General features: G+C 35.5%; 2 protein-coding genes across 2 annotated transcripts; both read left to right on the forward strand.

Moving 5' to 3' along the window:
• Positions 1-1746: 1746 nt before the first annotated feature.
• Positions 1747-3679, forward strand: LOC125673711 (uncharacterized). The gene is made up of 2 exons (XM_048910480.2): positions 1747-2196; positions 2538-3679. Exons 1-2 carry the CDS (start codon positions 2188-2190, stop codon positions 3384-3386), a joined length of 858 nt encoding a protein of 285 aa, XP_048766437.2. The 5' UTR covers positions 1747-2187; the 3' UTR covers positions 3387-3679.
• Positions 3680-9081: 5402 nt separating this feature from the next.
• Positions 9082-9912, forward strand: LOC125674513 (tripartite motif-containing protein 3-like). Its single transcript, XM_048911660.2, has one exon. The coding sequence runs from the start codon at positions 9082-9084 to the stop codon at positions 9910-9912; it is 831 nt and encodes a 276-aa protein (XP_048767617.2).
• Positions 9913-16191: the final 6279 nt, after the last annotated feature.

The raw sequence follows: 16191 nt of genomic DNA on the forward strand, positions 1-16191 counted from the left end.
CTGGAGTCAGAACCCCTACCCCGGGGATCATGAAATTTACAATTTTGGTAGAGGCCTTCCTATTCTCCATCACCATGCATTTAGATTTTATTACACATATGTGGTTCTTCAGAAGAAGATTTTTGAAAATTGGTAAATTTTGGGCAGTTTTTGCCCCGCCCCTAAGGCCCCAGGGGTGCTGGAGACCTGAAATTTACAATTCATGTCCCCCTTGTCCCAAAGATGCTTCATACCAAATTTGAAAAGAATTGGAATGATAGTTATCAAGAAGAAATTAAAAATGTTCAATTGTTAACGCACGACGGACGACGCACGACGACGGACGACAATCGATTGCAATAGGTCACCTGAGTTTACTCAGGTGACCTAAAAATATGTAAAATAATGAAGTACTCTCTCACTCTGTCATTCACACTTTTAGTTATATTAAAATAATGATTTCAAAATATTTATAAATTATGTAATGAATAAATATTTACCAATAGAGTAAATTTAAACTCTTACCGTAAACTCGGAAAAATAGATTGATTGATTGATTATTGTTTTACGTCCCTCTCGAGAATATTTCACTCATATGGAGACGTCACCACTGCCGGTGAAGGGCTGCAAAATTTAAGCCTATGTTCGGCGTTTATGGCCATTGAGCAGGGAGGGATCTTTATCGTACCACACCTTCTGTAACACGGGACCTCGGTTTTTGCGGTCTCATCCGTAGGACCGCCCCATTTATTCGCCTCTTACGACAAGCAAGGGGTACTGAGGACCTATTCTAACCCGGATCCCCACGGAAACTGTATAGTAGTGAAACAGTTTCTTTGATATGACAATATACATAAATAATATAGTCACTCAGTCCAGATAGGAGTGTTTTTGTGTTAGTATTTGGAATTGGCGTGAATCTTGCTTATAGAGCACCAAAATCAGAAAAAAACTCACAAGATATTCACAACCATACACAAACCATACTGACCTTTCACACTCCTCTCTCTGCCAATCAGCGTTCATTCCGATGAATATGAATGAAATGAAACGACTTACAATGAAATGAGTAACGTAATGAAATTATATTAGTATGTTAAACATGAATTATTTCATCCTGCGACATATATAGCTGATCATCGTTGCTCTATCAGTCCAGCCAATCATAGAGAGATCGTCTGATATTCGTCTGACCCCCTAACGCAAACATCCGTGCACCAAATGACCCCATTGGAAATAAGCTTTCGAGCTTTCATGGGTTAACCTTGGTATTTATGTATGTATGTTTGTATGTATGTATGTACTAAATGAACATTTATTTTATTTTATTTTTATTGGGTTTTTTTAATTGATAATGCTTTATCTATATAGTATAAAGAATGTAAAGACTGAAAGTGCGCGTTGGGTACATTGAATACTTACTCAATTATATATGTACGTCTTCATATCGGATAGCATAATGTAGAAAACAATTTAACATATGGCAATTTAAAATTTCGTTGAGTTGACCGGCATTAATTCAATCTGAATGAAGTTTGATTAAAGTATTCATATCAAACGTAGTCATTTAACTCCAATGTCTGCGTATTGTCTACAATGAAAACATGAACTTTCAGCCGTGAGTCACGGATCGGCGGTTCTATTTAACGTACTAGATTTACTGTAATTTGGTGTTATGCATAGAGGATCGATATTTTTAAATTCACAGGGCGAGACTGAATGTCGAAATATCAGAGAGGTCATGTCGGATAAACACATAAAGAAAAATTGATAACACATTGTAATGCCATTTCTATGGGTCCTGTGGATGAATTACAACAGTGTCATTTTTATGGGTTTTGTGTTTGGATTATAAGAGGGATTTACATGAGAGAGATGGTACGCTGATGATCATACGTTCATATATACAATTAGGTTACGTCTACCAATGCCGTACATCATGACTTCTATCTTGTTTCTTTGTTGCTCTCGGATTTACGTCCCTTTTGAGAACCTGCACACGTGTACAGACATCACGAGTTTTAAGTGAACTTACACAAATTTCTGATCTGCACAAAACCGTAGCAGTGAGAGTGGTTTTATTGTATAAACGCATCCATTTTACGAAGCTATTCGAAAGACCCGTGACTGTTACGGGGGCCTGACGGAGAAACAATCACTACCTTATCTGAAACGTCGTATGTGGGACCCGGCGCCGGGATCAAACACATGCTAAAGGTAACACGCTAACCACCCGGCTATCGCGACCATAACATATTAATTGAAGTTCACTTGTATTTATTATTCAATATTTACATTCACTGAATCTTTTCTCGTATATTTCTTTTGAAATTGACATTGCTTTCAACATACAAAGAATACATGTTTGTTGCAAACTAGTTCGATCCGTTGAACGTAACAAATAGGTCAACTATATGATATATTAAAACTTATTCTAGTTTATATTGATAAAATAGATATAAACAGTAAGCGGTGAATGTGCCTTTTTCTGCAATGCTAGTTACCTTCATCACCCGATGAAACAACAAATAAAGCATTATATTGTTTTGTTACAACAGAAGATGGCTACATTACCAGAAGATGTATCCTCTCCCCTGGTCAAATTACTGCTGGAAAACGCGCGACTCACCGCCACCATAAAGACTGGGTATACGCCATACAGTGTTAGCTGTCTCAGTGATGAAGAATTCTGGACAATTGCGGAAGATGAAATCATTAGGCTCCATAACCTCCAGGGCCAACTACTGACGTCAATCCAAACCGAGTCAGGACACAAGGCATGGGACATCGCAGTTACACAGGAGGGGAATTTAGTTTATACTGACCCTGATAAAGGAACTGTAAACCTAGTGAAAAATAAACAGATACAGACACTGTTTACACTACAGGGGTGGAAACCTCGTTATATCTGCATTACCTCCACTGGCGACCTCCTGGTTACCATGCGCAGTAAAGATTATAAACAATCCAAAATTATGCGTTACTCTGACTCTAAAGAGACACAAACAATTCAGTTTGATGATCAGGGTCGTCCTCTGTATTCATGCGGTACTTCCCCAAGATTCATCTGTGAGAATAGGAATGGGGATATCTGCGTAGCTGACAACGAAGCTAAAGCAGTAGTGGTGGTCAATCAGTCAGGAAAACTCCGATTTAGATACACTGGTCATCCCTCTAATACCAAGCAATCATTTGATCCAGTCGGCATCACTACAGACAGCCAGAGCCACATTCTGACAGCAGAGTTTACCTATCACCTTATCCATATGGTAGATCAGGATGGACAGTTCCTCTGTTATATTGAAAAATGTGGTTTACTTCGTCCATGGGATTTATGTGTTGACACAAAAGACAATCTCATTGTTGCTGAATTGAGTTGTAGAGTGAAAAAAGTCACTTACCAATAATCACAAAGTTTATTACAGTTCTGAAGAGTTTGTGATAATTAAATAGTCACTTCGGTATATGACCACTCGTTATAGTAACCTAAACTCAAGTTCACATTTTAATACGGGATATGATGAAGAACTCTCTCTCTCTACCGGTATATATGACCACTCGCCAGAGTGCCCCCAATTAAACTCAAGTTCACATTTCAATATTATGATTAAGAACTCCCTCAACCGGGAGCTTTCGGTATAAAGTATAAGTTAGGATAAATCCCTCTGTCGGGAGCATTCAGTGTAAAGTATAAGTTCGGATAACTCTCTCTACCGGGAGCATTCAGTGTAAAGTATAAGTTCGGATACCTCCCTCTGCCAGGATCTTATACATTCGGATCAGTTTCGAGATATTTCAGTTGTTTTGTTGTCATATTTGCCATTAATGCAAGGTGAAGATAACGAAAAGTGATCAATCTCATAACTCATATAAGCAATACCAAATAGATAGTTGGGCAAACACGGACTATATTTTAATAAAATATCAATGTACGAAGCAGATGTGGAGGACTCTATGGAGTATTTTATCTCGAGTGCACAGGTATATATTGAATCGACATATGAAGGAAAATAATTATTGTTGATAGATAAAATGTCGTCGATATATCACTACGTCGAGATGAAGGCGACAGCAACTGATCTTTTTCTTATCATATAAAAGTTTTTGAATAAATTCTGCTTCAAAAGAATATGAAAACATATCAGCTTAAAAGTAGCACAATTCGTGCCCATGGGAATACCAACTAACTGTTGGAAGACATGCTCACGAACGACTACGAGGATTTTGCCAAAGAGGGACTCCAGCATATTTTTTTCATTTCAACTTCAGATTACTTGTGCGTGGAATCAGAGTGGTGTTTAAAGACCCAATTTTAAGTTGACACCCCCAAATTGTAAGCTGCCTGCCAATCAAACATTTAACAATAGATCTCAGGTGGAGTGACATCTGCAGACACTGTGATCTGGGGCTACCCCAGAGAGGTGTTTTGATAACAATAACAGCCAGTATCTACAGGCATTCTTTAGATCTTGAGGAAGCCCAGTATACCTGAGTTTTGATAGCAATGACCTGTCCACATCTGCTATTTTCTTGTAATTCAATTGTTTTTAAAAAGGCCCCTGAACAATGCAATTTCAATGTAATTGTAATTTCTCCCCTCTAAATACCTGTATATGTATTATAAATTACACAATCAAAAACCAAACAATAATTTGCACAATAATTTCTAAAACTTGTAACCTATTGAAATAATTTGTCATCAATTTATGATACCTCTATAGTCTATAATATAACAGAAATTATTCATTGAGTCAATGACAGAGAGAGAGAAAGAGGGGGTGGGTGTAGAATGTGTGTCAGCTACCCTTAGGATTAATACAACCATTATTCAAACACTATGGCCAAAGAAACTCTGCAGAGGTCCCTGAGACAGGTCCTGTGTATATCAAAACTATATATATATATATTTAAAAAAAAGCATGGACAGGTAGATTTCTACCATGTTCTGTCTCTGTGTATTTCTTGCCATGGAATATAGCAAATTAACACCTTGGTAGACCCTGGCCACTCCAGGTAAATAACATCTGTTTAGATTAGGCTCCGCCTACATTTTCACTGACCGTACGGTCATGAGATGGGTCTTTAAGAAAACATTTTTGGATGACTAATCACTACATGTAGGTATGACTATTTCATTTTGTGTTAATGATGTCTCATCTTTAATTTATCGTGAAAAATGATCGAGTAAGGTGTTGAAAAGTCATACGTTTTGATGTTGTTGATTTGAAAAGAACTTTGCGATTTAAAATTTACTAAAAGTATTTTGGACTTCTTCGAAATTTGATCTTTTTTTTCAGAAGGAAAGATAGGGGCTTAGTAAAACATTTATTGAATTCAGTAATGTATTTTTGTGAGGGTTGTGTGAAGTTTAGGGATCCAGTATAGGTACGGTAACTCATATTCATCCATCCCATTAAACTGAAGCATGATTTAGAAGGAGATAGGAGAAGTGTTCACAATCTGTTTTATGCCCTCTACCTCTCTTACATCCACTAAAACTTATTGGAAAATAATTGGATCATCACGTCTCAACAAATACACAGTATGCACATCTGCAAATGACAATGCAATGAGGCAGTATACAAAGTTTCTAAGTTTATCGGAGCAGCCATATAGGAGTAGAAGCATTTACAAAATTTTGTGAAAAAGAAGAACAGACGGATAGAAAATACAAATGCAATATGTCTTCTCCTGTAAGACATGATGACACCTATATTATTAAGTTTCAATTAGTAATTCACTTTTCTAAATCATGGATTAAAATGAGAGAAATAACTGAGAACAGAATGTCATCTAAGCAGAATTTATATCACAACGAGCGATCTTCAGATTTAAAACTGATCATCACACTATTTCATCTTAAGTCTGCCAAAAAGTAGTATGTCTGTTTTCAATAACAATGTATACAGTAAATGTAGATATTGATTTAAGTGATATTCATTTAAAGAGACGAGAATGAAATAAGATTAATTGTGCTCATGAAAATAAAGCCATTTAGATCCAGTCCATTTCTATTGACTCCAGAAACGGAACCGCAGTCGGCGACTTTGCTGTCGGTCTCAGTATGGTGAATATATAAATATCCAAATGACGAGACTCGAAATATCAAGAAGGTCATGTTGGATTTACAGGAGAAAGACGAATCATCAAAAGGTCATTAGTGGAGGGGTATTTCAGATATCTGTTTAGACTGATCATTAGTGGAGGAGTATGTCAGATATCTGTTTACACTGATCATTAGTGGAGGAGTATATCAGATATCTGTTTACACTGATCATTAGTGGAGGAGTATGTCAGATATCTGTTTACACTGATCATTAGTGGAGTAGTACGTCAGATATCTACTTACACTGATCATTAGTTGAAGAGTATGTCAGATATCTGATTACATTGATCATTAGTGTAGGAGTGTGTCAGATATCTGTTTACACTGATCATTAGTGAATGAGTATGTCAGATATCTGTTTACACTGATTATTAGTGAATGAGTATGTCAGATATCTGCTTACAGTGATCATTAGTATAGGAGTATGTCATACATCTGTTTACACGGATCATTAGTATAGGAGTATGTCAGATATCTGATTACACTGATCATTAGTGGAGGGGTATGTCAGATATCTGTTTACACTGATTGGTAGTGGAGGAGTGTGTCACATATCTGCTTACACACATCCTTAGTGGAGGAGTATGTCAGATATCTGTTTTCACTGATCATTAGTGGAGGGGTAAGTTAGATAATTGTTTACACTGATCATTAGTGGAGTAGTATGTCAGATATCTGCTTACACTGATTATTAGTGGAGGGGTATGTCAGATATCTGCTTACACTGATTATTAGTGGAGGGGTATGTCATATATCTGTTTACACTGATTATTAGTGGAGTGTTATGTCAGATATATGTTTACACTTATCATTAGTGGAGGGGTATGTCAGATATCTGTTTACACTGATTAGTAGTGGAGGAGTATGTCAGATATCTGCTTACACTGATCATTCCGTAATGAAAAGTACGGACCAGAGAAGGGATGTTGTCTTTACATCTTATGAAAAGGTGAAGTTAACGAATAGTGATCTGTCTCAAAATTCTTATATAGAATAGAAAATCGCGAGCAGTGCAAACACGAGCCCCTGGTCACACCAGAGATTAGATCAGAAAGAATAAGTCTCCTGTATTGACTACACTCATCGTGATCCCTACATCTTGATCTGGTAAACGGCGTAATCCGCGGTCAAACTTAGAATGTGAAGAAGGACCTACGAATTGGTATCAAGCACGTCAGACAGCATTCGACCTAATGACTGAATTAGATTGTTATAAGGGCATAAGATGTGCAAACTGCTGACTTTAAACGAGACTGCTGAATCCGCTGTAACATCAACATGCCTATCAAAAGCCTGTCTCGATTTCAAACCTGATGATGTTCTGGTGTCGAATCAATCACGAGACATAAACCCTATACTTAATTGACAATGGAATATTATTAGATATATATGGGAAGTTGACGATGAAGAAGCTGCAGTCATCCCATTTGTCATAACATTGAGTTGTTAGATTGCCGATAACATTTATGGTCAATGAAATATTCAAGTATGAGGTAGATGTGGAAGACTCTGTGGTGCCTTTTACTTCGATTTGACTGGGATATATCTGTAGAGAGTCCGGGTTTGGAGTTTGGATAGGTTTATTGAATACTTTCAGTATTAATATTTTACATGAAAACCTTGTTGAATAAAATCATCAAATAGTAACAAAATGATATTAAACATGGTAAAATTTGACCAGAATTTGTGTTCACTTTACTTAGACATATAAAACAAAACTAAAATATACACACAATCTTACCTCACATGAAACACAACCGCTGATGTGGCCTAGAAGTTAGAGTGTTCGCCCCGCATGCAGAAGAACGGGGTTCAAATCCCGGCCGCGACAGACCTAAGTCGTTAAAACGGGTAGTGACAGTTCTATCGCCAAACACATAAAACAAAATATACACACACAATCTTACCTTACACGAAACATATAAAACAAAACAAATATATACAAACAATCTTACCTCACACGAGACACATAAAATAAAACAAATATATGCACACAATCTTACCTTACACGAGACATTTAAAACAAAACTGACATATACAGACAATCTTACCTCACACGAGACATATAAAACAAAAGATATATATACAAACAATCTTACCTCACATGAGACATATAAAACAAAATATATATATACAAACAATCTTACCTCACACGAGACACATAAAACAAACATGTATCTGAATGTCTATTTGAAGGCCACATCAAGATATTTGTTTCTCATGAAGAAGCTTTTCAATGAAGTCTGTCTCGTAAGAATATAAAATCAGGTCAGCTAATGAAAGGCGAAGATAACGAACAGTGACCAATCTCATAACTCCTATAAGCAATACAAAATAAAGAGTTGGGCAAACACGGACCCCTGGGTATACCAAAGATGGGATCAGGTGCCCAGGAGGAGTAAGCATTCCCAGTCGACCGGTCACACCTGCCGTGAGCCCTACATCTTGATCATGTAAGCGTAGCCATCCGTAGTCAAAATCAGTGCATCAAGAACGGCTTAACAATCGACACGAAACACGTCAGACAACATTTGACCCAATGATAGGTTGTAATGGCAAACTAAATCGTTATAACGACCATAGAATTTGCGAAATGCTGATATTTCTTTAAACAAACAGCGTCCCTTCCCATGGGGATTTCAACAGTTTTTTTAGAAGACCTGATCACTAAAGCCTACTAAGATATCAATGAGAAACTTTTAAATATGAATTTCAGAGTTAATTAGAGTGATGTTTAGCAAAGAGATGTTTTGGTTTACAAATCAGAAGATATGACTATTTCCGTTTTCCATCGCTATTTATTCAATCATTAGTCTAAAATACACGAGCCTGGTTTTACATTGTCTTTTTATCACGTTGTAGTTTGTGCTTTAACGGTAAACCTGTTAAAAGTAGCTTGTTTACTAGCTTGTTTACCTTTAAAAATTGCTACAGACAATAATGGCGATTCATGGTTTTTTTTCCAGTAAACTAATCGTGTGACCCCACCGACAGAAATGAACCCGGTGCCTAGTACAGTATGCTCTCCTTTATTTAGGCCTTTCCTTGATGTACCATACCGCATTGCCGAAAATTATACTGAATATGAAGAACTATGCAGTGTTCGCTGTCTTAATGATGAAGTTGTCTGGACATGTGGGGATAACAATATCATGAAGATCTTCAACCTCCAGGGTGAATTACTGACATCAATACAAACCGAGTCAGGGAACGATCCACAGGACATAACAGTGACACGGGATGGAGATCTTGTTTATACTGACACTGATAATAAAACTGTAAATCTAGTGAAGAATAAACACATAGAGATCATAATCATACTACAGGGGTGGAAACCTTTTCATTTATGCAGCACCTCCTCTGGCGACCTCTTGGTTTTCATGTGCAGTGGCGATGAAACACAAACCAAAGTCGTGCGTTACTCCGGCTCCACAGAGAAACAAAGCATTCAGTTTGATGATCAGGGTCGTCCTCTCTACTCATCTGGTAACATTAAATACCTCAGTGAGAACAGGAACCTGGATATCTGTGTGGCTGACAATGGAGCTAGTGCAGTAGTGGTGGTCAATCAGTCAGGAAAACTCCGATTTAGATACACTGGTCATCCTTCTGATACAAAGGAATCATTTAATCCAGTCGGCATCACTACAGACAGCCAGAGTCACATCCTGATAGCAGACTTTCAGAATGCGCGCATCCACATCCTAGATCAGGACGGACAGTTTCTCCGTTACATTTGGAAGTGTCGTTTACGAGAGCCATGGGGATTATGTGTGGACAGTAGAGACAATCTCTTTGTGGCTGAGTACTTTACCAGGTCTATTTAGAATAATTCAATACATATAAATATTAAGCATGGCAGGGCCAATCATTTCTGCAGTTTTTTGGAGAATAACCTACTTTTAATTTTGGACACATTGTACTTTTCATGTTCGGTTTCGTATCAAAATCTTAAATAAAAATCATTGATATCCAAAGAGATGTAGTAAGCTTTACTTGTTCTTAAAAAAATCCGGTGAGCATCCGGGTTATAATAGGTTCCCAGCATAAATTACAACCCGTGGGGATCCAGAGTAGAATAGGTTTCACCACTACTTGCACGTCGTAAGAGGCGACTAAATGGGGCAGTCGTTCTGATGAGACAGCAAACCACTAGGCCCTTTGTTACATCAGGTATGGTGGAATGAATATCGCTCCCAACTCAAAGTCCATTACCGCCGGGTTTAGGCCTAAATATTGTAGCCTTTCACCGGTAATGATGACATCTGCATATCAGTTAAAAATCCTCGAGAGGGATGTTAGGGTAGCTCCACCGTTAAGTGACTTATAAATATTAATGGTTCAACGTGGAAAAATGTATTAACTTCCACTCAATATAGTTTAATTTAATTGATAAACAAAGAGAATGTATATGTTGCCACTTTTTAAAGATGCCAGACATACAAAATAAAAGTATAGGTCAAGATAAAAAAATCACATTTTTGTAAAACAAAATAATTTTTAAAAAATGGATAAAAAGTTCTTAAAATGACAATTTTAAATGTCAACAGTTTAGGAAAGCTGCTATTATATAGATATTCATAAATGAATTATGGATATTAGGGAAATCAGTATGAAATAGACATACAGTAGAGGAAATACCAACATAAGAGTTATTGTCCTTGTCTAAAAAAAAAAATCATTATAGATAATTGATTATCAATGGAAAATACATTTTCAATATCAATTTACCATTTAAAAAAATATCCAGTGAATAAAATTCCTCTGAAATATATACTTCTATCATGCGCAGTTTAATTCATTAAAGATTTTTGCAAAAACCTATGGCATCACACGAGGATCGATCTACCTTAAGCAATATACGATCAATCTTTTGAAGAAACTAATGTGTATATCATCCTGAGATGCGTGTATGTGTTGGTGAAGTTTCGTTCAAATCAATATATTTATTTCAAGTTTGAGACCAGATAGATTACTTTGGAGCAAATACAATCAATGGAAAGCAAAGGAGGGAATAAACTTTCAAAATTGAGGAAATTTCTTAAACAGAATATTTTTTAAAGAAAACGCCACATACATATGTAGGAGAGGAAAAAACATGCTAAAAATTTATAACAACGGATAAATGGTTCATTGACTACTGGGGGCTGTAGCGAGCACACATATAATCTGGATATCAATGTCTGAAGTCGCTAGCTCACCAGCAAGTAACGTCATCTACAGAAATGAAACGTCTGATATCTTTCAGGATCAACCTTGTTGTGTAGTGTTGGTTGATTGTTCCCATCGAGAATGTTTCACTCATATTGATACGTCACAAGTTCAGACCTATGCTTGGCGCTCAGGGCCGTACCAGCGAGGTTCCTTATCATTCTTACGCCTGTCGCGAAACGAGACTTTCGTTCTTAGCGCTCAGCGCCGTAGCAGCCATACATGTCCAAATCCGAGTGTAATATCGATATCGACGACATCGACAATGTCATGTCGATATCGTTTCGATATCAACCATTTGGAGTTTTTGTAATTGACAGAGATTTGTGAAATAATTAATATTGAAAATTTACCACAGACTAACTATCATGTCGATATCGACTATATCGGCAATATCAGTTCGATATCGTCAATCATCATAAATGACGCTGGGTGCTTTGTCGATATCGTCGATATCAACAAAACTGTTCCGATATTGTATCGATATCGATCGTGTTTCGTGAATTTTAAGGGTAAAATATATGTGCACCATTATTGATTAAAAGTTGACATAAATATGTTGATGCATTCATGAATGTAGTATAACGGCAAAATGTAACCAATGTTTTACTATGTACCGCAATGTTTATTCAACAACTCACTCACGTTGATTAGTAAGCTACTTCATGTTGAGATTTGGCAATTTTATTCTTAAAAAAATAAATTTATGTCCGTAGTTACCGTACAGAGAATTAATAATTTTTAGATTTCAAACAAACTCTCTTCTGATCTCGAAAAAAATCAGTTTTGTTAATAACAAATATCTCCTCAACTTCCAAAATTGACTCTAAATTACATATCTTACTCCCTTTAATGACCTACATGGTATGGAAGAAAAAGCATGAGCTGGAACATGGAAATTATGAACTGCGCTTTGTGCATTGAGGAAAACGATGTAGAAAGATGCAACCTTGTGCCCTATGTCAGTATTGTATAGAATACAGACCGTTATGCTGAAGTACCAGTAAGAAAGTGAAAATACCTTTGTACATGAAAAACATGCATCTTTGATCCACTGTAAAAATTATTAGATTTTATAGGGCCAGAACAAAGAGAACATAATTAAATAATGATGACGTATTTCTACACAATTTCAAGGCTATCTAATAATCCATATAGAAGAAATGTTCACAATCACACCACCCATTCCTCTTAAATGCATTCTAACTTTAAGGATGACAATTGTATCCTCCTGTCCCAACAATATGTACATCTACAAAATGTTCTTATCTATATTTTCATGGTTTTTAAAAAATATATATAAACTTGACTGAAGTTAATGAAATATATCATTGACCATATCGTTACTTTTAAGGGAACGGCCAATGCCTCCTTTGCCCTTAATGACGCTCCATACATGTATTTGGTAATGCTTACACAGGCATGTGGTACTAAAACCGGACCAAACTTATTTGCAACAAACATGTATTTATTGTCTATGAAAGCCGTGTCTATTTTAAAAGAAAATATAAGAGAAAAGATTTATTGAATGTAAACATTAAAATCTAACACTGATCACCAAAATTTCACTTAAAATCTACCAAAAAGTATTAAGTCTGTTTCCATTTATACAGTAAATGTAGATATTGATTTATTGATTTAAAAGACACGAGAATGAAATGAGATTAACTGTTCGTATGAAAATAAAGCCATTTTAATCCCATATATTTTGCTTAACTTCAAAGACGGAACCACGGATCAAAGACGGAACCACGGCTCTTTGTTGTCGGTCTCACTGGGGTGACTATACAAATATCCAAATGACGAGACTCGAATAATCAGGAAGGTTATGTTGGATGGGTGAGAGAATGGAGGAGTATGTCAGATATCTGATTCCACTGATCATTATCGGAGGAGTCTGTCAGATATCTGTTTGTAACACTGATCATTAGTGTAGGATTACGTCAGATATCTACTTACACTAATCATTAGTGGAGGAGTGTGTCAGATATCTCCTTACACTAATCATTAGTGGAAGAGTATGTCAGACAACTACTTTACACGGATCATTAGTGTAGGAGTATATGTGTATGTATATATATATATATATATATATATTAAAAGAAATAGAATAAACAGTACACAAAGTTAAAAATTTAACGCAAGCGCTTTCATTTTATAATCCTCAGGCGTTACATATTGAAATACTTTTGAAATGGTTTGACGTCATAAAGGCGTCCTAACATTTCACGTACATAACGACGTCATAAACGAATGAAGGGAAAAGGATTTTACGTTAAGCATATTATGATTATATCATAAACAACACATTTCAGCACCCGAATACAGAAAAATTAAAGTTAGTGAACATATAGATGTGTGTGGCCACGGACAATTCAGTGTATTTCCGTTTTATACCGAGCGAAGCTCGGACGGGCCGAAGGCCCGTCCGCGAAGCAAGGCTCTAAAGGTAACACGTATGTAAAAGAAAAAAGTCAAAATCAGCAAAAGAAAAAGAGATAATCTCCATATACGTTCGCTGAAATTTTCGTGATCCATATGGGCGCCGCCATTTATTTTTTTTCATTACCTGCTTCAACAGTTATTCGTGTTTTATTTTGAATGCCAATAATAGAAGACTCTGGCGTGTAATTCGTAATTTAAACACTCAGTTTGTTCAAAGTGAATAGTATAATTATCATTGTAACAGGTTTTAGCAAATAAATACATATAAAACCGTAATACGACTAAATAGATGAACGAGTTCATGGGTTTCTTTGAATAAGAATATACGATAAAATTACGGTTACTTTTTTACCATTCTGAATTTATTGGTTAATTTTGTTTAGTTTTAACGGCTTTTTTCATTGCATACGGAATGTATTATTGTTGTTTATAATTGTTTGCTTTGAAAAAGAGAAAAAGGTCGAGGCTAAATGTGACGTCACAATGCACAGTTTACGTCGCCTTGCGTTTTATTTCCCGCGTTCAATGAATAGGCGGATCATGTAAAACTGTTGTCCCCATATAAACCCCTTTAATATTGAGATGTTACTGGGTGTTTAGCGCAAGGAAATTTCATTCAAAATATATATTTTTAAATGAATCATAATCTACCATACTTAACGGAATTATGATTACCACTTGGGACATTCCAATGATCATTACGTACATGCTTCGCTCGGTCCAACGGTCACACCGTATACATATTAAACTGTATACAGAAAATACTATTTCCCGACGAGAAAAAGAAAGACACTTTATTAAGACTTTAAAACCGGCTCTCAATAGCTTACTGTAAAATATGTTTACTGTTATTATCTATGACGTCATAATATGCTTAACGTAAAATCCTTTTCCCTTCATTCGTTTATGACGTCGTTATGTACGTGAAATGTTAGGACGCCTTTATGACGTCAAACCATTTCAAAAGTATTTCAATATGTAACGCCTGAGGATTATAAAATGAAAGCGCTTGCGTTAAATTTTTAACTTTGTGTACTGTTTATTCTATTTCTTTAATATTTCATACCGGACACTGTGATTTTTTTAAAAACACAATTTGGATATATATATATATATATATATATATATATATATATATATATATATATATATATATATAATAGGGTTATTGAACTTATATTGGTGAATATTGGCACGAGTTGCCTGTGAAAATTCACGAGCTTGCGAGTGCATTTTGACAGCCAACGAGTGCCAATATTCACCAATATAAGTTCAATAACCCTTTTATTATATAGCTAAAGTATTTAGTTGTTAAATTATATCCCTTTTCAGTCAAAATACTCCAAAATAGACTATAATTCATCAACATTCATAAAAAGACAGTTAAAACTCAACAAAAATTAACTAACAAATTCAAAGTGGTTAAAAGGTAAACGTAAATATTTCAAATATTTTTATTCAAAGAAACTCGTGAACTCGTTCATCTATTCAGTCGTATTACTGTCTGTATATATGATGATAGGCTATATACTGTAACAATAATAATAATAATACCATTCATTTTTAACAAACTGAGTGTTTGAATTACAAATTACACAATAGTCTTGAATTTTTGCCGATTAAAATTAAAACATGAATAATTGTAGAGGCAACGAATGAACAAAATAAAATGGCGGCGCCCATATGGATCATAAAATTTTCAATGAATGTATGCAGAGATAATCTCTATTCATTTGCTGATTTTCCCATTTTTCTTATACATACGTGTTACCTTTAGAGCCTTGCTTCGGCCCGCCAGAGCTTCGTTCGGTACTAATCCTGAAAAAGGTTATGTTTTTCATAGATAATTAATTATTTATGATAAAAAAAAATGTTGCCAAGGGTAAAAACTCCTATGCTGGAATTTCCTCTACATCATATCTATTAGACATTGGTTTCCTAATTATCAATCTATACGTAGTTATGAATAAGTAGGTTTTTAAAAAAAAAAAAAATGTTGATATTTAAATTTTGTCATTTCAACAAGTTTTTATTTATCTTTTTTTTTTTATTTTGTTAAACAAAAATGTGTGATTTTCTCTGTTGACATATACTTCAGTTATTGTGTGTCTGACTTCTTTAAAAAGGTGCCAACTTACACATTTTCTTTGGTTATCAATTAAATTAATGTTGAATGGATATTAATACAGTTTTCTACTTTCTGTGGCTTAGCTAGGTTTTAAATATTTGTAAGCAGGAGGTCTGGGGGCGGCAGCCCCCTAGAAGCTGAGGACATTTTTCGTAATATATAATAAAGATTTAACGAAAATATTTGAAAGCACGTGCTTACAGTGCTACAATGTAGCTACGCCGCTGACTTTTAACTATTAATATTGATACGTCACATGAGGATGGAGCTACCTTAAATGTTTGTAATCCAATGAGCGTATGTGCATTCACAAAGGGAAAAG

The sequence above is a fragment of the Ostrea edulis genome, chromosome 3, assembly GCF_947568905.1.
Source record: "Ostrea edulis chromosome 3, xbOstEdul1.1, whole genome shotgun sequence".
In the NCBI taxonomy this organism is placed as follows: Eukaryota; Metazoa; Mollusca; class Bivalvia; order Ostreida; family Ostreidae; genus Ostrea; species Ostrea edulis.